Genomic DNA, 20,177 nt, shown 5'->3' on the forward strand with positions numbered 1-20,177 from the left:
TCTCTCTAGTTTCCTGCTTGCTTTGTGGCAGATCCCGTCACCGGTGATGAATCACTGTGAGGGGCTGTGGGAAGAGTCCATTTTTTTTTAAAGATTTGTTTACGTATTTATTTGAGAGAGAGAGAGAGAGCATGCAAGTCACGAGAGGGGCAGAGGGAGAGAGAATCTCTAGCCGACTCCCCAGTGAGTGTGGAGCCTGATGCAAGGGCTCGATTCCATGACCTGGAGATCATGACCTGAGCTGTAATCAAGAGTCAGATGCTCAACCGACAGAGCCACCCAGGCCCTTGGGAAGAGTCCGTTTTTGTTTTCCTTAAGTCCTCATTTTGAAAAGATGTTTTCACAGAATATCAAATCCTAGGTTGACAGTTCTTCTCTCTCAGCACCCTGAAGTCCTCATCCTAATAATAGCAAAGTTCAATACTTCATCTGCTCTATATGGCTTGGCCCCCCACAGCTGAATGGACCATATGATTGGTCCGGGCCAAGGAAATGTGAGCTGAAAATACACAGATCACCTCTAGATAAGAGCAGTGGATAGCCCAGGAGTGAGTTACTAGCTGTGGCAAAAATTTTCACTCTTTGCAGATGATATGACATGATATGATATGATAGCCCATCAGCATATCACAACATGATATAGATATATATGTAGAAACTCCAAAAGAACGAACAGGTAAACCAGGAAAATTAATAATGAATCGAGTAAAGTTACTGGATATAAGGTCAGTATGCAGAAAGCAGTTGCAACTCTTTATACTAAGAAATAAACAATAATGGATGAAGTAGACAATTTACAATAACATCTGAAAGCACCAGATACCTAAGGAGATAGGCAGCGAAAATGTTGCGACCTCAACACTGAAATCACAAAGCACTGCTGAATTAAACGAAACACCTAAATAAATGGGGAGATACCAGGATTTAAATAGTCAATATTGTTAAGAAGTTCATTCTTTCTAGGTTGATCTGTAGATTCAGGGGCACCTGTGTGGCTCGGCCCGTTAAGTGTCCAAGTCTTGGTTTCAGCTCAGATCGTGATCTCATGGGCCGTGAGACTGAGCCCCACATTGGACTCCATGCTCATCGAGGAGTCTGCGTGAAGATTCTCTCCCTCTGCCCCTCTCCCCACTCCCACACACATGTTCTCTCTCTCTTCCAAATAGACAAATACATCTTAAAAAAAAACAAAAACTGATCTATAGATTTAATGCAATCCTAAAAAAATCCCAGCAGGTGTTTTGTTGAACTGGACAAGCTAACTCTAAAATTTACATGGAAATGCAAAGGCCCTAAAACAATAAAGATCATCTTGAAAAAAGGACGAGCTGGAAGACTTGCAATTCCGACATCACAGTTTGTTGTGAAGCAACAGTGGGGTATTGCACAAGGCTAGACAAATAGACCAAAGGAACAAAACAGAAAATCCAGGAAGAGGGGTGCCTGGGTGGCTCAGCAGTTGAGGGTCTGCTTTCAGCTCAGGGCGTGATCCCAGGATCCCGGGTTTGAGTCCTGCATTGGGCTCTCCGCGAGGAGCCTGCTTCTCCCTCTGCCTGTGTCTCTGCCTCTCTCTCTCTCTCTCTCTCTCTCTGTGTCTCTCATGAATAAATAAATAAAATCTTTAAAAAGTCATCCACATGAATCATACAGCATCCAGTCTTTCCTACTCAGAGGTACATCTGCGAGGTGGCATGTAGCCAAAGTTCATTATTTTTCACCTCGGTGATTATTATTCCATTATATGAATACATCACCATGCCTTTATCCATTCTAATGGACACGTTTGGGGCTGTTGTAGATAAGGCTGTTATGCACATCCTTGTTGACATGTGCCTTGGTAGACCTATTTACTTAGATATCTATTCAGTAGAAACCTTGCTGGTTCAGGCTACGTGCATGTTTACTTATATTAATATGTCTGAACAATTTTCCAAGGTGATGGTGCCAATGGTCTTTCCCATTGGTAATGAGTTAGTATTCCAGGTGCTTCACACCCTTGTCATCTCTCGAGATGATCCCTTTCTACATTTGTAATATTTTGCTGAGCATGTAGTGGTATCTCTGTGATCGTTGACTTTAATATCCATTTCTTTGACTAGCAGTGGTGTTGAGGACATAGGCACGTGCTTTATTGACCAGCTGGCTCTCCCTTTATGTTTTACCTTTCTTGTTGATTTATAGGAGTTCCTTATATTCAATACAGAAAAATCTTTTGTTAGGTATATTTATCCACAAATACCTTCTCTCATGTTGTGTCTTGACTTTTCCTCGATTACTGGGCTGTGTATGTGGGTGTGTATATTTTTTAAATTTAGTTTTTCAGTTGTAAGATATACATAACATGAAACTTACCATCTTGGCCATTTTTAAGGGTACATTAAATACGTTAGGTGCATTCATAATGTCTTGCAACCATCGCCATCATCCATCTCCAGAACTTTTCCACCTTGCAAAACTGAAACTCTGTGTTGATTGAACACCAACACCCCATCCCCCCACCCCTCAGCCCCTGGCACCCCCATCCTACTCTCTCTACCTCTGTGTATCTGGTACCTCCTATGAGTGGAATCCTGTGGTATTTGTCCTTTGTAAATGGCTAATTTTACTGAGCATAATGTCTTCAAGATTCATCCATGCTGCAGCAGTGGATTTCATTCTGCCTGAAGGCTGGACAATATTGTATGTAGGTACCACATTGTGTTTATCCATCCATTGATAGATAAGTAGATTTCTTCCACTTTTTGGCTACTGTGAACACTGCTGCTATGAAATTGGGTGTACTCTTGCCAGTATATTTTAATGTGCAGGAGTTCTTAATGTTAGTCAAGTCCAAGTTATAACATTTTTCTGTTATTATCTGTGGTGTTTATATGGTATATAATATTTGTGTTCCCGCAAGATCATGAATGTAGCCTATGAGGATTTTTTTTCCTGTAAGTTTTATTGTTTTACTTTATCACTGAAGTCTGTAATCCTTTAGGTATGATGTGAGGAAAGAATTGAGGTTCATTTTTTTCCCCATATGGATAGCCAATGGATCATCACCATTGGTTGAAAAGATCCTCCTCCCCCACTGCATTTCAGTGCACCTCTACTGCCAAGGAGTGATGGCACCAGCCCAAGGCTAAGCAAATAGATCAGTGGAAATTACACAGTTTCTTCCTGGATTTTCTTTTTCTTTTTCTTTTTTTTTAAGATTTTATTTATTTATTCATGAGAGACACAGAGAGAGGCAGAGACACAGGCAGAGGGAAAAGCAGGCTCCCTGCGGGGAGCCCGATATGGGACTCGATTCCGGGACTCCAGGATCACGCCCTGAGCCTGAGGCAGACGCTCAACCGTGAGCCACCCAGGGGCCCCATCTGGATGAATTTTAAGGGCAGGCAAGACGCATCTATGGGGATGGACACCAGAATAGGGATGTGGCAAGCAGAACAATGGTCCTCCTTCAGGGGTCCCACCTTGATTTCTGGAAGCGATGACGAGGCTATGTTACATGGCAAGAGCGCCTTGGCAGATGTAATGGAAGCTACTGATCAGTTGACCCTGAGAGAGAGAGAGACAGGGCGGCTCTGATCACATAAGCCCTTAGAGACAGCGGAGTTTCTCTGGCTGGGAGTACCAGGAGGTCGGACAGATTCAGAGTGTGAGAAGCATTTGGATCTCCGTGGAAAGTACGAGAAGAAAATCAATTTTGCCAAAACCATGAATGAGCCTATAAGTGGACTCCCCAGGAGCCTCAGCTTGGCCTTGTGAGACCCTAAGCAGAGGCCAGTCAAGCTCCCCAGACTGCTCACTCTCATAGCCGTCCTAGGCAACACTGCGTGTTGTTTTAAGCTGCTGAGTTTGTGGTCATTTATTATGAATTTCGGATAGCAGCCACAGGAAACTGATGCACCGAGTAGTGACAGGGATGGAGAATTAGGGAGCCTTCTGGGGGCCACAAATATTCCATGTCTTGATCGGTTGGTAGTTACATGGGAGAGACGTAGGTAAAATCCATTAGGCTGTACACATGCTATTTTCAAATCCAATTGAAAATAGAAAATGGGCCCACACCCTTATCTCATTTCAGGGGAAAAAAAAAGAAAATGGGGAGTTGAGTGGGGGATGGCTGAAGCAGGTGATGGGAAGGAAGGCATGCACCGGGTGTGATGAGCACCAGGTGAGGCCTGGACGAGCGCGTCACCTCGTTCTACCCCTGACGCTGGTGTAACACCCTATGCCGACTCACCGGAATTAAAATTTTAAAAAACAGACAACGTTCGGTTACAGCTTTATGGCGCTACGGTCACAGAGTTCAGCCGAAGTAATTTCTTTCTCTTTTTCTTCTACTTTATTGTGACTTTCTCTGTAGGCGAGCCCTTGCAATATTTTTACAAATGTGTCCAAAGCCATTTGAGAAGCTCCATGCTCTGCCTGTTAGGAGCAAAATTGTGGGTGCATATCAAGTTTTTATTTTTATTTTTTTAATTTTTTTTTCATATCAAGTTTTTAAATTGCATTATGTGGGAGGAAAAGCTTCTTTTTCCTTTTCCTGTGTGGAGGCAACTCCGTGAGAGGAATACCCGGGGCCTCTCTTCATCTCCCGGAGGAGGAGGAGGAGGAGGAGGATGGGGAAGAGGAGGAGGAGGAATTTTCCTGTTAATTTGCGTGGGAGTGGGTTCGCGCGTAGCTCTGCCCTCTGCTCACCACCCTCCTCGGGACCCGCCTGCTTGCAAGAGAGCAGGTGTGGGTTCTGCTCCTGCGAGCTCCCTGCGTCGGGCAGGCAGGCCTGCAGCGGCCTGCGCCAGAGGGCTGCCCACCTGGGGGGTGAAGGCCTCTGAAGCCCAGATGCTTGCCGACAAGGCTCGCCTCGCTCTCCCACAGCTTCAGCGGTAATGAAGTCATCTTCTGAGCTCTACCTGCCTGGTTCTGTGTCCATCTCTGGGTTGGTGCAGTGGATACTCTGAGCATCCAAATACGGCCAAAGGGGAAGGGGCAAAATGACACACAGAGACTGTGTGGCGAAAGCCTACATTTAGGCCTTCGGGGTTGGTTGTGTAGGTCATGTGTGGCTATGACCTTGGCAGCTCACAGAGGCAGGTGGCCTTGTCCTCACGGAAGGTGGCTCTCTCTCTCTCTTTCACTGGACCAGGTCTTGGTTGACGTACTAGCCCCCTGACCCTTAGTGAGCCGTGCGGCTCAGGAAGTAGATCAATTACAGGAAAGAGAAACTCTGCTTGCAGCTCTTTGGCTATTGATAGATGGGAGCGGGAGACCATTTTTTCTCTCCAACGAGGGTAGTTTGTCAGCCAGGCTGCGCACCGCAGCTTCAAATCGATGTCGACCGTTAAAAATTCATGATGTTAAAAACTCACTGGGCAGTGATCTGGAGTAGACATTCATCCCCAGAAGACATACAAATGGCCAATCAGCACAGGAAAAGATGCGCAATCACTCCTCATCCGAGAAATGCGAACCCGAACCACAAGGAGACGCCAGCCCACACCCGTTAGGACGGCCACTGGGCCACACCAGGAAGCAGCACCTGCTGGCGGGGCTGCGGGGAAATCAGAGCCCGCGGGCGCTGTGGGTGGGATTGCAAACAGGTGCAGCTGCTGTGGTTTCTCAGAAAAAATGAGAGGGGCGCCTGGGGGGCTCAGTCAGTTAAGGGTCCAAGTCTTGGCTTCCGCTCAGGTCATGATCTCAGGGCCCCGGGATGGAGCCGGAGCTCCGTGCTCAGCGCAGTCGGCCTGAGTGTCTCTCTCACCCTCTGCTCCTCCTCCTGCTCACTTTCTCTCTAAATAAATAAATAGATCATCTCTAAAAAAAATTATAGATCTATCATTTAATCAGGCAGCTCCATGTCTGGGGATATACTCCAAAGAATGAAAGCTGGAAACTCCCACTGCATTTGCTCACAGTAGCCAAAAGGTGGCGACCCCCTGGGTGGCCACAGGAGGGGGAATGGGTAGACGTGGGTGATGGAATGTTCCTCGGCCTTAAGAAGGAGGGAAACTCTGACACCTGCTACGACATGAAGGGACCTTGAGGACATCATACTAAGTGAAATGAGCCAGCCACAAAAGGACGAATATTGTGTGATTGCACTTAAAGCCACCTAGGATAGTCATATGCAGAGAGGCAGGGAGCAGAACACTGGTCACCAGGGGCCTCTGGGAGGGGCTGCTGAGCCCGTTTTAGTTTCGATTTCAGATGATGAAACATTCTGGAGATGGACACTGGTGATGGGGGCACAACCAGGTGAATGCACTTCAAGCCTCTGAACTGCACATGTAGAAACGGTTTAAACGGTACATTTAATGTCATGTACATTTCACTGCAATTTTCAAAAAAGAGAAAGAGAATCACCATTTGCCCAGCTGAAAAAAAAAATCTGGTAGTGTCACGCAGGGGTAGGCTGTGTTCATCCAGCTGCCCCAAACTCTGTTCCTCTTTCCTTAAAAATATTATTTTCATCCACCTTCAGGACTAAGAGAGGGTACAGGGAGGGGCCAGCCCTGAATTTCTCAGACTTGTCTCTGGGTTCCAAGGCACACCTCACCACCATCAATGTCTTCTTCACAGGAACGTTCCCATGATTTTAGAATTCAGATACCCAAACCGTAGCTTCACCCAAAGAAGAGTGTAGGTTTTATAAATAATAATTTTTAAAAAGATTTTATTTATTTATTCATAAGAGACACAGAGAGGCAGAGACACAGGCAGAGGGAGAAGCAGGCATCCTGTGGGGAGCCTGATGCAGGTTTCGATTCCAGGACCCTGGGATCAGGATCTGAGTCAAAGGCAGATGCAAAACCACTGAGCCACCCAGGCATCCCTAAATAATATTTTTTTTAAAAAGGAATGGAGGCAGAGGAGTTTGCTGAGGTGTTACTGGCCAAGGCTAGAGGAAGGCACCTGCCCTCTGGGGTGAGGCCCAAAACTCACAAGGTGGTGGTCGTGGGGGTGCTACTGACCTCCTTGGGAGTCCAACCGGGCAGGGGCCGCCTTCAGGGAAAACCTCAGCTGGGAAGCTGGGGGTGGGGGGCCCTTGGAGCTCCCCAGAAAGCTGCCTCTAGGGTGATGTTGGGCTCCCTGGGATCCCTCCCCACCGGCTTCCCGCGGGGGCTGAGCTCCCCAGGACCAGGCGGAGAAGTGTGCAGAGCGCCCTCTGCCGGACAAAGCTTAGCGCGCAGCCTCCCGCCGAGGCGACGGCGGGCTTGGAGCTGAGCCTCGGGATTGCTAACGGGCCCTGGAGGAGACGTTGAAGAGCTGCGAATCTGGCCGGAGGTTTATGAGAGTTTTTACTATTCTGGGACTCTCCTGTATGTTTGGAATTATTCCGATGTTTAAAAACTTAAAGAACCCTTCTAGCCAAAGAGAACCAAAAGAAGACGTCGGGGAGGATGATTTTTTTGACTTGAAAAAACTGCATCAGACTCTAGAAGAGAGACTGATTTGGGGCTTTGCTTCCTTTGGACTTTAAAAGATTTTGATCTCTTTGAACTTGTATCTCCTGAGGGCAACACAATTTGATTTCAGACTAACTCTTTTAAACTTTAATTTGCAAGGAGATCAAATTTTAATATTTTTTTTTTCTCCTGGAAATCTGCAATGGAAAGGGTGAGCATTCTCCTTTCAGCTTTTTTACTATTGGACTATCCTTTTGCTAAATCTTGATCTCATTGCAAAATCTTTGAAGAGCTCTATTCAACACGGTTTCATATCATTTGGGAAGGGAAATGGGAGAAACTCTGGTGATAGCAAGACCTTGGAGTTAATTAATTAGTGTTTTGATCTGATCCACTTCAGAACCTCTTGGAAGCAAACTTTTTACTGCCCAACAGCAGACCCAGGACGATTCAGACAGAAGTGCTTGGTACAGAGGGAGCAGCCGAGTGAAGGGCAGAGCGGGGCTGTTCTACTAGATGTTGATTGTCACCTGCTAACTGCGGACTTTCCATTGAAGGTTAGACTTTAGACTCATGGGACTGATTTGTAGATGACAATATTTTGCATTTAATCACAGATTCAAGGGCCACCTGAAGCTCATGGTTGAGGATGGATTTGGATGAGCCAAAGACATGGGAAGGGCCCTTGAGGCCACCCACCATTAGTCAGGTGCTGATGAGTCTGGGTACATGAGGCTTCTGAAACCTAAGCAGGGCCTGTCAGGCTTCCCCCAGCTGACCTGGGGTTTAGCTTACTGACTGAGATTCCTAATTTCCTGCTAGTATGAGGGGAAGGGCATGAGCAGGACTATTGACCTCCTGTCTGCTGCTGTCACAGACCTCAGCAGGGGCAGGACAACTTCACTGGCCACTGATCAGCCCAATGCTTTGGAAAAGCTTCCAACTCATGTAGGTTGTGGCATCACGGGGCACCTAACAGCTTGCTCCCCTCTCAGTGCAGCACGTGAACGTGTGTGTCTCCTCACCTCTGAACCCATAGGCTTCCCAGAACTCCTGACCCACTGTGGTGGGCAGTCATGGGGTCTCCACAAACAACCGCCCCCAGACTAGAAGAGACAGGCAGGTGGTTAGGGTGCGGTTGTCCTGAGTAGCACGGAGGGTGGAAGGGCTTCCCTTGGCGAGGACTGCAAAGTCTTAACTGGTGGGGAGGTGCAATGAAGGAGGTGAAGGCACCAATTCTGCAGGATTCCGGGGGGCGGGGGGTGGAGAGATCATGCTGCAGGGAAGCAGACGATGATGCTGGGCTTGGAGGCACTGTGGGGTGCAGGGTGGGGAAGGCCGCAGGACTCCAGTCAGGGAGTGGGGTGCAGAGGCGGAGCAGCCGAGAGCCCAATCGGGAGCCCTGCCTTCAGGGAGGAGAGGCCAAGGCTGAGAGCCACGGGTGAGGCGGGCAGGGCGGCCTCTCCGGCCCCCGGATGCTGGCACAGCAGCCTCAGGAAGGAGCAGTGTTTCTGCCATTGAGAGAGGACACCACACACTCATGACGGAAGGGAGCCCTGGATTTCACTCTGGTTACACTTACCTCGGGGCTCGAGCACCAGTGGAAGCAGGCAAATGAGTGTCAGAGGTGGCTCTCTGAACTCCACTCTCATTCATTCTTCTACATTTTTCTTCCAGACATTCCGCAGAAGAAACAACACCCCGCAGGTAGGGACAATCTCTTCTGTGCTGGGTGGTTTTTTTTTTTTAAGATTTTATTTATTCATGAGAGACACAGAGAGGCAGAGACACAGGCAGAGGGAGAAGCAGGCTCCCAGTGGGGAGCCCGATGTGGGCCTCGATCCCAGGACCCCAGGATTGCGACCTGAGCTGAAGGCAGACGCTCAACCACTGAGCCACGCAAGCGCCCCTGTGCCGGGTGTTATTATCCATAGAGTTTCTCTGGCACCTTAAGAATGCTCGTACACCGAGCCAACAGTATCAACTTATCGTGGACCCACAATGTTTATTTACTTATTGTTTATTTACTTATTGTGGACACAACAATTTTAAAGGTGTTAGGTGAACACACCTTTTAAAATCTCTAAAAGTAAGAAATTGCTCAAGTCAGGAAGAACAGCTTCCCGGGAACCCACGCCCTTCCCGGGGAAGAAAATGAACAATTTGTACAGGGTTACAGCCTTTCTTACATCTTGTAAAAGCTCTAATGATTATAGATTCGCAGGCCGGCAGACAGGGATGCAGGGCCTAGGAGCATTGATTGACATCTCAAGGACAGGATGGTTCCCTTGGGGCCGCTCATTCACGAAGCAGGTGCATGACCCATGAGCGTGCCGGGCCCTGAGTCAGGCTTTTGGTTCGAACAAAGTTTACACGCGGTCCTGTTGATCCTTAAATGGCTTCTGTAGTATATCAGGCCTTCAGAGAGTTTTTCTGGCATCATTCTGCTTGTGAAGAACTTCGGACGAAGAAACAAGACAGCAAAAGCAGAAAGCACAGTGGCATGGCATGGCAAGCATTTCTCCCCTCGACGGCGGGGTGCGGACAACAGGACTGTCGGGCTGTGGACCGAAATGAGGATAGAGCCTCTCTTTCCCCTCCACTCTAAATCTTTCCCCGGCTTCCCATGATATAGTTCACTACTGTATTGGGGGGTAGGAGGAGACTCCTCCTTTCCCTTCATATGATCCTTCTTTATTCAGGACACCTCAATTCAAGGATTCTATTTTAAGAAAAAAAATTGTAATAATGATGCAACAAGATTTTGGCATGCAGATATCATTGTACCACTGTGCATAATAAAAAAAAAAATGAAGTCATCTAAATGTCCCTGAAAGAGGAGGGCAGCTACTGTACCACTTGTGGCTTTTCCTCTTTGGACTCCTTTCTCCACTCACGTACTCCGTAGCATCCCCAGCTCAGACCTGCAACCCGCACAGGCAAAGGCACGTGACCCAGTCCTGACCACTCAGAGTGGGCCCTGGAGGCCTGCCCTGCTCCTTTCCCCGGCTGAAGGGGGTGCAGCGGGGTGTGGAGGAGTTGGGGGGCGTGCCTCTTGTCTGAAGCTCGTGCAGGCCTGTCTGAGAAATGGAAAGACAAATGCCTGGTGACATCATTTTTACTCTCTGGGTCCAGATGCACCTGCAGGCCGCTGGATCCCTAAGCTTTTTAAGCCCATGAGTCAATAAATTCCCTTTTTTGTGTAGGCCAGTTAGCCTTACTTTTGGTCACTTAAAACAGAGAATGATGACTAACATATGTCTACTTTAAAAGATCATATATAGGGATCCCTGGGTGGCTCGGCGGTTTGGCGCCTCCTTTGGCCCAGGGCTTGATCCTGGAGTCTGGGAATCAAGTCCTGCCTCGGGCTCCCTGCAGGGAGCCTGCTTCTCCCTCTGCTGTGTCTCTGCCTCTGTCTCTCATGAATAAATGAATAAAATCTTTAGAAAAAAATTAAAAAATAAAAGATCGTATATATAATCAAGAGACTATTTTGTGGGGATCCCTGGGTGGCTCAGCAGTTTGGTGCCTGCCTTTGATCCAGGGTGTGATCCTGGAGCCCCGGGATCAAGTCCCACGTCAGGCTTCCTGCATGGAGCCTGCTTCTCCCTCTGCCTGTGTCTCTGCCTCTCTCTCTCTCTGTCTCTGTCTCTCATGGATAAATAAGTAAAATCTTAAAAAAAAAAAAAAAAAAAGAGAGAGACTATTTTGCAACATTAAAAAAGTCTAAAAATGAAGTGAAATATAGAATGGTTGGAAAATATCACTAAGTGAAAACAGCAAAATGGGAAGTTCTAGAAGGAATGGAGAATGAGAGGGACAGAGAAAACTCTAGGCCTCAGGAAAAAAATCTATCATGTATCACAGCCTCGAGGGAGGGTCTCCATTGGGCAGTCTCATGACACGTCAGCAAGGCTGGCTCTCTGACACCCCAAAGCAAAAGAAGCACGGGGTAGAAATTCTACGCCAAACTGCCAACAGGAGCCACCCTTGATTGCTGCCTTATATCTAACCCCTGTGTCTGACTTGCATGAATTTTAAAAAGTTGCATTGAGTATCCATGCATGGCTTTCAGAATAGCAGCTGAGATGTAAGAAAGGAGTTCACAGGAAGACAGGTGACCCGGGAAGCCTGGAGAGGACATCCTAAGTTGCTCTGAACTTGGGGGGAGAAAAGGCCCCTGGGCCTCTCTCCTTCTGATGGAATCTGGTCGAGCAGGTTCCAGTGACATCTTTTTGTATGCAAACCCCAGAGAACTACTGGGCGTCCCTAGAGATGGGGGAGGAAGGGAGCAGAGCACTGGAGGCCCCTCACCTTGGGGACCCTCCTGGCTCATCCTCTGCATGTATTATAGCGCCCACACCGATCCACACATGCTTCCTGCGGACCTAGTGGGAGAGGGAGTGACGGGGACACGGGAGAGGCAGTGGGAATGGGGTGCCCCCTGCCCCCAGCAGAGGGAGAGGGAACAAAAGGAAGCAGGCTGGCGAGGGGAGGCAGGACGGATTGACCTCACCATGCTCACTGGCTCGCAGCGCCCTCAGGACCCAGTGGGCCCTCCCGGTTGCTAACACTCTGGGTATCGCCTCTGCCCACAACCCAGCCTGCCCCTACCCTGTCCCCTTCTTTCTGCCCCGTGGCCTGTGGGCCCCACCTGCCCTCATCCTCTCCTGTCACCTGCGATCCTGCCTTGCCATGCCTGCCCACCTGCCTGGGGGCAGGGGGGATGAGGGGGCAAGGCAGAGACCCCGTGGCTCCACCTAAGATGAGCTTCTGGGAAAGAAATAAAAAGAAAAAAAAGGAAAAAAAAGAGAATAAAAAATAAAATAAAATAAAAAAAATGAGCTCCTGGGCCTTTGTTCTTGCAACAGTTTCTGTAAAGAAACAAAAACAGCGGTCAGAGGAGGGCTTGGGGGTGGGGGGGAGGTCGGGCTTCCTGGCTCTGCCACCCCCTAGCTTCTTCCTGGCTCTGCCACCCCCTAGCTTCGAGAACTTGGTTGAGTTACCTATGCTCCCTGTCTGAGTCAGCGGGGGCTGTCCTAGCAGAACAGCACAGGCGAGGGGGCCTTAAATAATGGGACTATGTGCTCCCCTGGTTCTGGAGGCCCTGGCCCATTGGGTTTCTGGCGAGACCTCCCTCCTGGTCGCAGATGGCCACCTTCTCGCCGTGTCCTCGCAGACCGCGCAGGCGGAGACGGGGTCTCGTGTTCCCTCCTGCTCTCTCCTAGGACCACCCCTTCCAGTGGCCTTATTCAGCCCCAGTTGCCTCCCCAAGCGCCCCCCCCCCCCCCACCCGTAGTCACACTGGGGCTTCAGCCTATGAAGGCTCAGAGACACATCCAGTGGCCCAGGGCCTCTTCTCTGCAGCGGGGAAGAGCCTCTTCCCAGCTCAGGGACCTCAGGGAGGCCTGCGAGGGACCAGGTCTGCCCCGACAGGCGCCCTTACCCTCCAGATGCGCCTCATGCGGTTTGGCCCCCGGGCCACCAGGAGCCCCACGTCCTCTGGAACATCCAGGCGGACTTCTCACCCACACGCGGCTCCCTTAAGGCCCTGCCCGTCAACCTTGGTGCCGGGAGCCCCCCTTAAAGCCTCCCAGCCCGCTCCAGCCTCCCGAGAGGGAGAGGCCGCCTCACCTTCTGCCGCAGGCTCTCATAGAGCTGGGCGAGTTCTGTCAGCTTCGTTTCCAGCTCCCAAGCCTGGGCCCTCAGCTCTTCTCCAAGCGTGCTGCCTGCTCCCTCTTTCAGTTGCTTCCAGTTCTTCAGGAGGGTGGTCAGGTCCCCGTGGAGGGAGAGGCCAGCCATGACACTCCCCATCAAGCGAGCACTTCTCGTCATCAGCAGCGGGGTGCCCTTGAAGGCCCTCTGCACCTGCCTGCTCCTCCGGGCCGAGACTTGGCCAGTGGTCATGAGGCGCTTGGCAGCAGTGACCAGACGCGGGCGCTCCCTGGCTATCTGAAGGGCATGGATGGTCCTCTTGACGTCCTTGATTCTACTCCCATAATCATAGGCCATCTTCCTGACAGTCATGGCGCAGACCGCGTTCTCTACCTCAGCCCCCCGGACGTCGTGGCTGTGGGTAGGCACTAGGTTGCTGGCCTGAGCTTGGATGTCTTGATTTTCCAAGTGTTCCACAACATTGGTGAAGATGCCGGTGGTCGTGGCTGCTGTTCCCAAAACTTTACTAGCAGCAGAGAGCATCAGACTTCCTCCCGCTGTTACTGGAGCCATGGCCAGACCCAGGAAGTTCATGGCTCCTGAGGCCACCGCGATGGAGTTGGTCACCATGTTGGTCTTGATCTGCATTCTATGAGTTGCGTCAGCGTGGTCTGCAAGGGCATGGAGTTTTCTGATGTTCGCTTCCAGCTCTTCTTTGATGATGGGATACTCTTCCAAAAACCTTATTTCTTCAGCGGACAGCTCCCTATCTTGTTGCTGCATGCCCTCCCTCAGAAGGATGCCCTCCTGGTCCCTGGGGGTGAACAACATATAGCTTTCGCTTAAGCTCCCCAAAAGGCAAAGTCACATTCTTTGTCAGGCCCACTGCGGTTTCTGCATGTTCTTGCCACTCCTGCCTCTGAATCCTTCTGCATCTCCCTGACACCCCTGTGAACTCTGACCTGGTCACGGAAAGTGCCAGAGCGTTGTTGGGAGCTGCTGCTTCCGTGGAGAGAAGAACACATAAGAGGAGCTTCTGGAGGGACAGGTGGGAGAAACAGAGCCTTGGCTAAAGAGATGGAGAAGGTAGATTAGTTCCTGAGGGACACAGTCACCCTTGCGAGCGGTGGGGGAATGCTAAGTTCTGAGTCAGATAAAGAGCCTGGGACTGATGGAGGAACAGGTGTGGGAAAAGAAGGAGAAGGAGGAGACCAGGTGGAGGGTCCTGTATTTGTAGAGGCGGGTCAGAGGAGGAGGCTCCACATTGTACAACGCAGCCTACACTCCCATGACCTTGAGTTTGGCTGCCGTGGTGGCCTTCGTTCGCCTCCATCAGGAGCTACACACCGAGAGGGCTGAAGTGAATTATCACTAATATTCTGAAGGTTCTCCTTGGTCCGGGGCCAGGTTTATTTGACCACTCAAGCAGATAGGATTGGTGCTTCGTAGAAGATGTCAGGGACAGAGGGGCCTCGGGCTCTCCTTTCCAGTATCTCACAGTACAAAGTATTAAGGCATCCTCGTCACCCTGGAGGAGTTTGGGCTTTATGGGAAAGCAGTATCGGGGAAGAGCAATCCCTCTCCTTCGGGCACATTCTTCATGCCAAAGGCCAGGGGTGCATCTCCTTCAGGGTGAACTTAGGAGGCCAGGGGATGGCAGATGCTCTGGCCCAAGGAAGAGAATCAGAACTGGAAGGAAGCCTGGCCAGGATCCAAGCTGCCACCTTTACTTTTCAGCGGAGGGAACAGAAGCCCAGGGAGGAAAGGGGACTCGCCCGAAGGAATGCGTGAGGTGGAGAAGGAGCTCAGAGCCCACCGCTACTCTGGGCTGTTTCTCTCTCATCTGTCAGCCCCTGTTAGGCACTCCTTGCTGACGTATCTATGCAGATGTCTTTTAATACCTGTCTCTCTCTCTCTTCACACACACACACACAAAATTTCTCAACTGAAAAGGTGAAAAACCAAATATGCTTCCAAGGAAACCCCTGCGCATTGACAGTTAACGATTTAAGCCCAACCATCAGTTAACCAGCAGCTGTAAATCAGGTCTCAGAGCAGAAGGCAGCAGGGGGCTCGCCAGGTGAAAGGGAGATGGATGAAGGTGAGGAGTGGGGGGGCATTGCTGAGAGTCCCTAACCTTTGTGGATGCCGCAATCCAGCCCTCCCTGCCCTGCTGTGGACAGGGGAACAGGACAAGGAGGCTACAGGACAAGGAGCTGCAGAGGTGGACAACCCCACTTTGCATCCACTACTGAGTTTTGTCTTTAATGTGGTGGAGAAAGAACTGAAGTTTGGCTCCTTGAGCTTTTGAATGAACACGAAAGTCTCTGATGCTCTCGCATCCTCACGAGGCCACGACGCACCCTGGCAGGTGTCCGGTGACGGCCCTGCTCTAGGAGGCACCAGGTGTATGTGGCTCCCCTGGCTCACTCAGAGAACGTCTGTTGACTGTCCACATTCTGGTGGAAGCCAGCGGGGTGACGTCTGCTGCTTAGGGGCTCATTGGGCCTGGCTTCTTCAATGCAGTGACACTAACGGGCTCTTTTGGTGATGGGTGAGTCCTCACGGGCCTCACCTCATGAGCGGGGCAGTTTCTGGCCTTCCATGCCTATCGCCCGAAGTCGGGCACCTGACCTCACCTTCTCTCCAAAATATTCAGTGTAGGCCGTGGAATACTTTTTTTTCCTGTCACCCATCAGGAGGATGCCTTGAGCGTTTCAGCAGGACCCCTCCCCTCCCCAGGGACAAAGCTCCCCCTCCCCCTTACCTCGAGCATCTTGTCTTTGCTTGGTTGTCCAGCGGCTCCTGTGGCCCCAAAACTGACCTCACTGTGCCCATGGGAGAATTAGAGGTGTCTTCGGGAGGCACACCACGTTCTGGTTGGACACATGGAAAACACGGTTAGTGCAGGTGCCAGGAAACCTTGTGAAATTCAAAGTCTACGGCACAATTTTAGGTTACATAAAATCCAAATAATGCGATACTGACAATATGCTAAATATTGTCAAACCTGTGCAGTTTATATTGCCATGTAGCTTCTATGCAGATCCTCTGCATGTCTACCGAGGCAAGTCCTCGACTCAATAAACTTTCATATATACACACCCAAGTAATCACCCTCATCACAACAGAGAAAAGCAGCTTTCTTTGAACCACTCGAAGTCAGTACTCGCTCCATCCCAGGGGTAACCACTCTTTACAACCATTGATCAGTTTGCCTACTCTGGACTTCATATAAATGGATTAATTTGTTTGGCTTCTTCCACTCAATAGAATGTGTGTGAAATTCACTCATGTTGTGGTATCACTGGTTTTAAAAATGATTGCTGTGGAGTATTCCATTGTATAAACACACTGCAGGGTGCCTGGGTGGCTCTGTTGGTTAAGCATCCGACTCTAGTTTCAGCTCAGATTGTGGTCTCAGGGTCCTGCATTCGAGCCCCACCTCGACTCTGCACTCAGTAGGGAGTCTGCTTGTCCCTCTCCCTCTGCTCCTCCCTGATTCCCCACCCCCCAAATAAATAAATAAAATCTTAAAAACCAATCAATCGATCAATCAATCAATACACTGCAACTTGTTGATCTATTCTTCTATCGATTGGTATGTTTGGGTTGTTTCCAGTCATGGGCTATTATAAATAAATTGATTATAGTAATTAAAAGATCATGTCACAGGACAAGGCAACAATTTATAAGGCCCCTTGGCATAAATTATATTCCTATGGACATATTAATATTATGAGAACTGCAAAAGGGCCTGCGGGAGCGTACAGGTGGGGTCTGAAATCCAACCCAGAATCTACTTGCCAAGTGTTGAGACCTGGGGGCCAGGGATGGGGGAGGTGCTGTGTCTATCTGGAGAAAGGAGCACTGTGGTTGTGTGCCTCCTTGCACACGGTTGCTATCCAGTTGTAGGGTACGCCTCCTCCGAGCTAGATCCACTCACGGGCTGGGTGGGCTTTTTTTAATAAGCCCCAGGGCACCCAATGGGCTAGTGGTGGCCCTGATCTAACTTAGATGTTAAAATGATCACTCTGGCTGGAAAAGAGATTCTGGATTTGCAAGAGAGGAAGCAAGGAGACCAGTTAGAAGTGATCGTGGTGGTTAGAGCAAGAGAGAACGGCTGCTTGTACTAGGTTGGTGGAAGTGGTAAGAGACATTGTATTTACAGGAAATCACAGGATGAGAGAATACATTTCTGTTGTTTCCATCCCCCCAGTCGGTGGTGCTTTTGTTTCAGTCCCTAGGAAAGAACACATTCTTTTTCATTTCTTCTTCTATATTTGGTGCTTGGCCCCAGAGTTTTGGTCAGAAATGCTATGGTCGAGATAGGCCTTCTCTCTCCTGGTCATCTTCCTCTTCCTCTCTATTTCTGAAAGAACTTAGGGGAAAAGTCCTCCCATACATATTTTGAAGGCACAAAAATCCTTCCAATGTTTTTTTTTTTTCTTCTAATGATTTAAATAAATACAGGTTTACTGTAGAAAGTTTGGAAATAAAGAATATAATTATTCTGTATTCTCATCACACAAAATAACCACTGGGGACATTTTATTTACAAGCAAAACAAAGTGTAGACTCGTCATTCATTCAGTTTTGTGCGAATTTTTGTCACTTAACATTACATCAACGTTATGGTGCCCGGTATTATTAAATAGTTTCAAACAAGTTATTTAAAGGCTGTGCAACATTCCATTAGATAGATGTATTATTATGTATTTAATAACTCCCCTACCATTGAATCTTTGGGTTGTCTTCAGTTGGAGCTTTGTTTTTGTTTTTTTGTTTTTTTTAAAGATCTTATTTATTTATTCATAGAGACAGAGAGGCAGAGACACAGGCGGAGGGAGAAGCAGGTTCCATGCAGGGAGCCTGATGTGGGACTCGATCCAGGGTCTTCAGGATCACGCCCTGGGCTGCAGGCGGCGCTAAACCCCTGCGCCACCGGGGCTGCCCTGAGCTTTGTTTTTGTTGGATCGTTATATAAAAGTTGGTCTACACATTTGGTTATTTCTTCGGGATTGTCTTTGAGGTAGAGTTACTGCATCAAAGATAAAAAATGTGTTCTAACTGGCTTATCAAGCTAAGTTTCAGGGGTTTGGCTCCAGAGTGCATGTGACCTATAATAGGAGGCACATTTTTGTGCTTAATTGTGTCAGACGTGCATCTACCTACTTTATACACCTTTAATCCTCTCAATGGCTCTCTGACATAGATGCTAATATTATCCCCATTTCCCAGATGAGGAAACTGAGGCACAGGGCACCAGTGCCATGCAACTGGTAGATACGAGAGCACAGTGTGATTCCAGCTAGGTCTGCAATACAAGCCTAGAGCAGCAGACCTTAATCGCGGGTGAGTTTTCTCCCCGGAGGGTATTGGTAATATCTGGAGTCATTTTCAATTGCCATACAACTCTGGGAGAAGCAGGAAGTGCAGCTATTGGCCTTGAGTCGGTGGAGGCCAGTGCTGTTTCTAAATGCCCTGTAATGCACAGGACAGCCTCACAACAAGGGACGACACAGCCCAAAATGTCAGTGGGGTTAAGGTTGAAAAACCTCAGTCTTGGGGTGCGGGTGTGGTTTATTCCGTTGGGCATCTGATTCTTGATTTCAGCTCAGGTCCTGGGATTGAGCCCCAGGTCAGGCTCCAGGCCTAGCAGGGAATCTGCTTGAGATTCTCCCTCTCATTCTGCCCCCACCCCTGCTCACTCTCTGTCTCTCTCTCAAAGTAAATAAATAAATCTTCAAAAAGAAAAGAAAAGAAAAACCCCCATTCTTTGCCGGCGCCCTGTGATACGCGAAGGTGACTCAGGGAGCCCTTTGGTCCTGCCCAGGTCCCATCCCCCCCCCCCCCCCCCCCCCCCCCCCCCCCCCCCCCCCCCCCCCCCCCCCCCCCCCCCCCCCGCCCCCGACCTTCTCTTTCCACTTGTGAGCTTGTAAAGAACAGTTGTTCTTTGCCTGCCTGGGGAGACTTCAGCCTCATTCTGTTGTCCAGAGGCCCCTGTCCTGCAAACCAGCTCCCTCATAAAGGCAGCTTGCTCGGAGAACACGGCTTTGAGATACTCCCCGAAATCTTCACCACTGTCTCCCCCCACTTCCCAAAACCTCCCCCCAATAAACCTACAATCCTGGGAACATGAGACGGTTTTGCAGTTCAGAGACAAGCTGCTGAGCATCTTTTTGTTCTGTGAGGATGACATCCCCTCAAGGGAAAAGCCTGTCACCAGTGAGGCCTCCTATGTTCCAGGGGCTGGGCTTGGCGGGGGGGGGGGGGGGGGGGGGGGGGGTTCCCCAGCCAGTGGAGGTACCTTGGTTTGTCCTCGCACCTTCTTAATCCTGTTTCCATTTAAACTTCAAACAGCCCAGGAGAGAGTCCTCCCCTGATATACCATCAAAGAGGTTGAGGTTTAGACCTTTCCTGAGGTCAGATCCCTGGCAGGAGGGGTTTGAACTCCAGGGACCCTGGTGACAGCTCTTTGTCCCAAACCAAGTGCCTTAGCCCAGTCGTCAGGGCGGGAAGCAGCCCTTCTCCCCTGCCTGCTTTCACTGTGGCCTCGGGTGCCTGGAGAGAGGAGGCCCCCCCCTCCCAGTCCTCACCTCTTGGGGGGCCTCTGGCCTGGTGGCGGGGGGCCTGTGGGAGGCCAGGCAGCAAGGGTGGAGTCTCCGGCCGGAGCTGCGGTCCAGGGGAAAGCCTGAGACCCCCGTGGCCTACTCCCAGGGAGCGGACAGGCTGGAGCTGAGCTCAGAACAGCAACTACTGAAGCAACACTTCTGGGAAAGGTGGGGCTTGAAAAATGGTTTCGCTTTTCCTTTCCTTTTCCCTTTCTCTACTAGCTGTGTGGTGACAGGTTAGCAGCACCGCAGGCAGGGGCCCGGGCCCCCTCTCCCTGTCCTCGCTGTGCGCCGGGCACGAGGACACTGGCTAGGAAGGCAAGGACCCAGGCCAGCGGCCCCCCGGGGGGCGGGGTGTCGCGGGGTCGACCGGCCCCTGGCCTCCACTCTCCACCTGGGAAATAGGTATAAAAATAGCTCCTGTGGCACAGAGCCATGGTGAGGAGTGAGGCCCCTGGGGCCCAGGTGGACAGGGTGCCCCGCAAGCGCTTCGGCGGTGGTCACCATGGGT

At 50.0% G+C, this 20,177-nt stretch overlaps 1 protein-coding gene across 2 annotated transcripts; it reads right to left on the reverse strand.

Moving 5' to 3' along the window:
* Positions 1-9,401: 9,401 nt before the first annotated feature.
* Positions 9,402-19,856, reverse strand: APOL6 (apolipoprotein L6). Of its 2 annotated transcripts, none has more exons than XM_026010957.2 (4): positions 19,652-19,856; positions 15,820-15,928; positions 13,032-13,866; positions 9,402-12,271 (listed from the first exon to the last, which is right to left on the reverse strand). In XM_026010957.2, the coding sequence occupies exons 2-4, from the start codon at positions 15,888-15,890 to the stop codon at positions 12,158-12,160; spliced, it is 1,020 nt and encodes a 339-aa protein (XP_025866742.2). In that variant the 5' UTR covers positions 15,891-15,928; positions 19,652-19,856; the 3' UTR covers positions 9,402-12,157. The 2 variants fall into 2 exon arrangements, with proteins under 2 accessions (XP_025866742.2, XP_072599078.1); XM_072742977.1 differs by having other exon boundaries at positions 13,032-14,121; positions 19,652-19,836.
* Positions 19,857-20,177: the final 321 nt, after the last annotated feature.

This window comes from Vulpes vulpes, chromosome 16 (genome assembly GCF_048418805.1).
Source record: "Vulpes vulpes isolate BD-2025 chromosome 16, VulVul3, whole genome shotgun sequence".
NCBI classification, from domain to species: Eukaryota; Metazoa; Chordata; class Mammalia; order Carnivora; family Canidae; genus Vulpes; species Vulpes vulpes.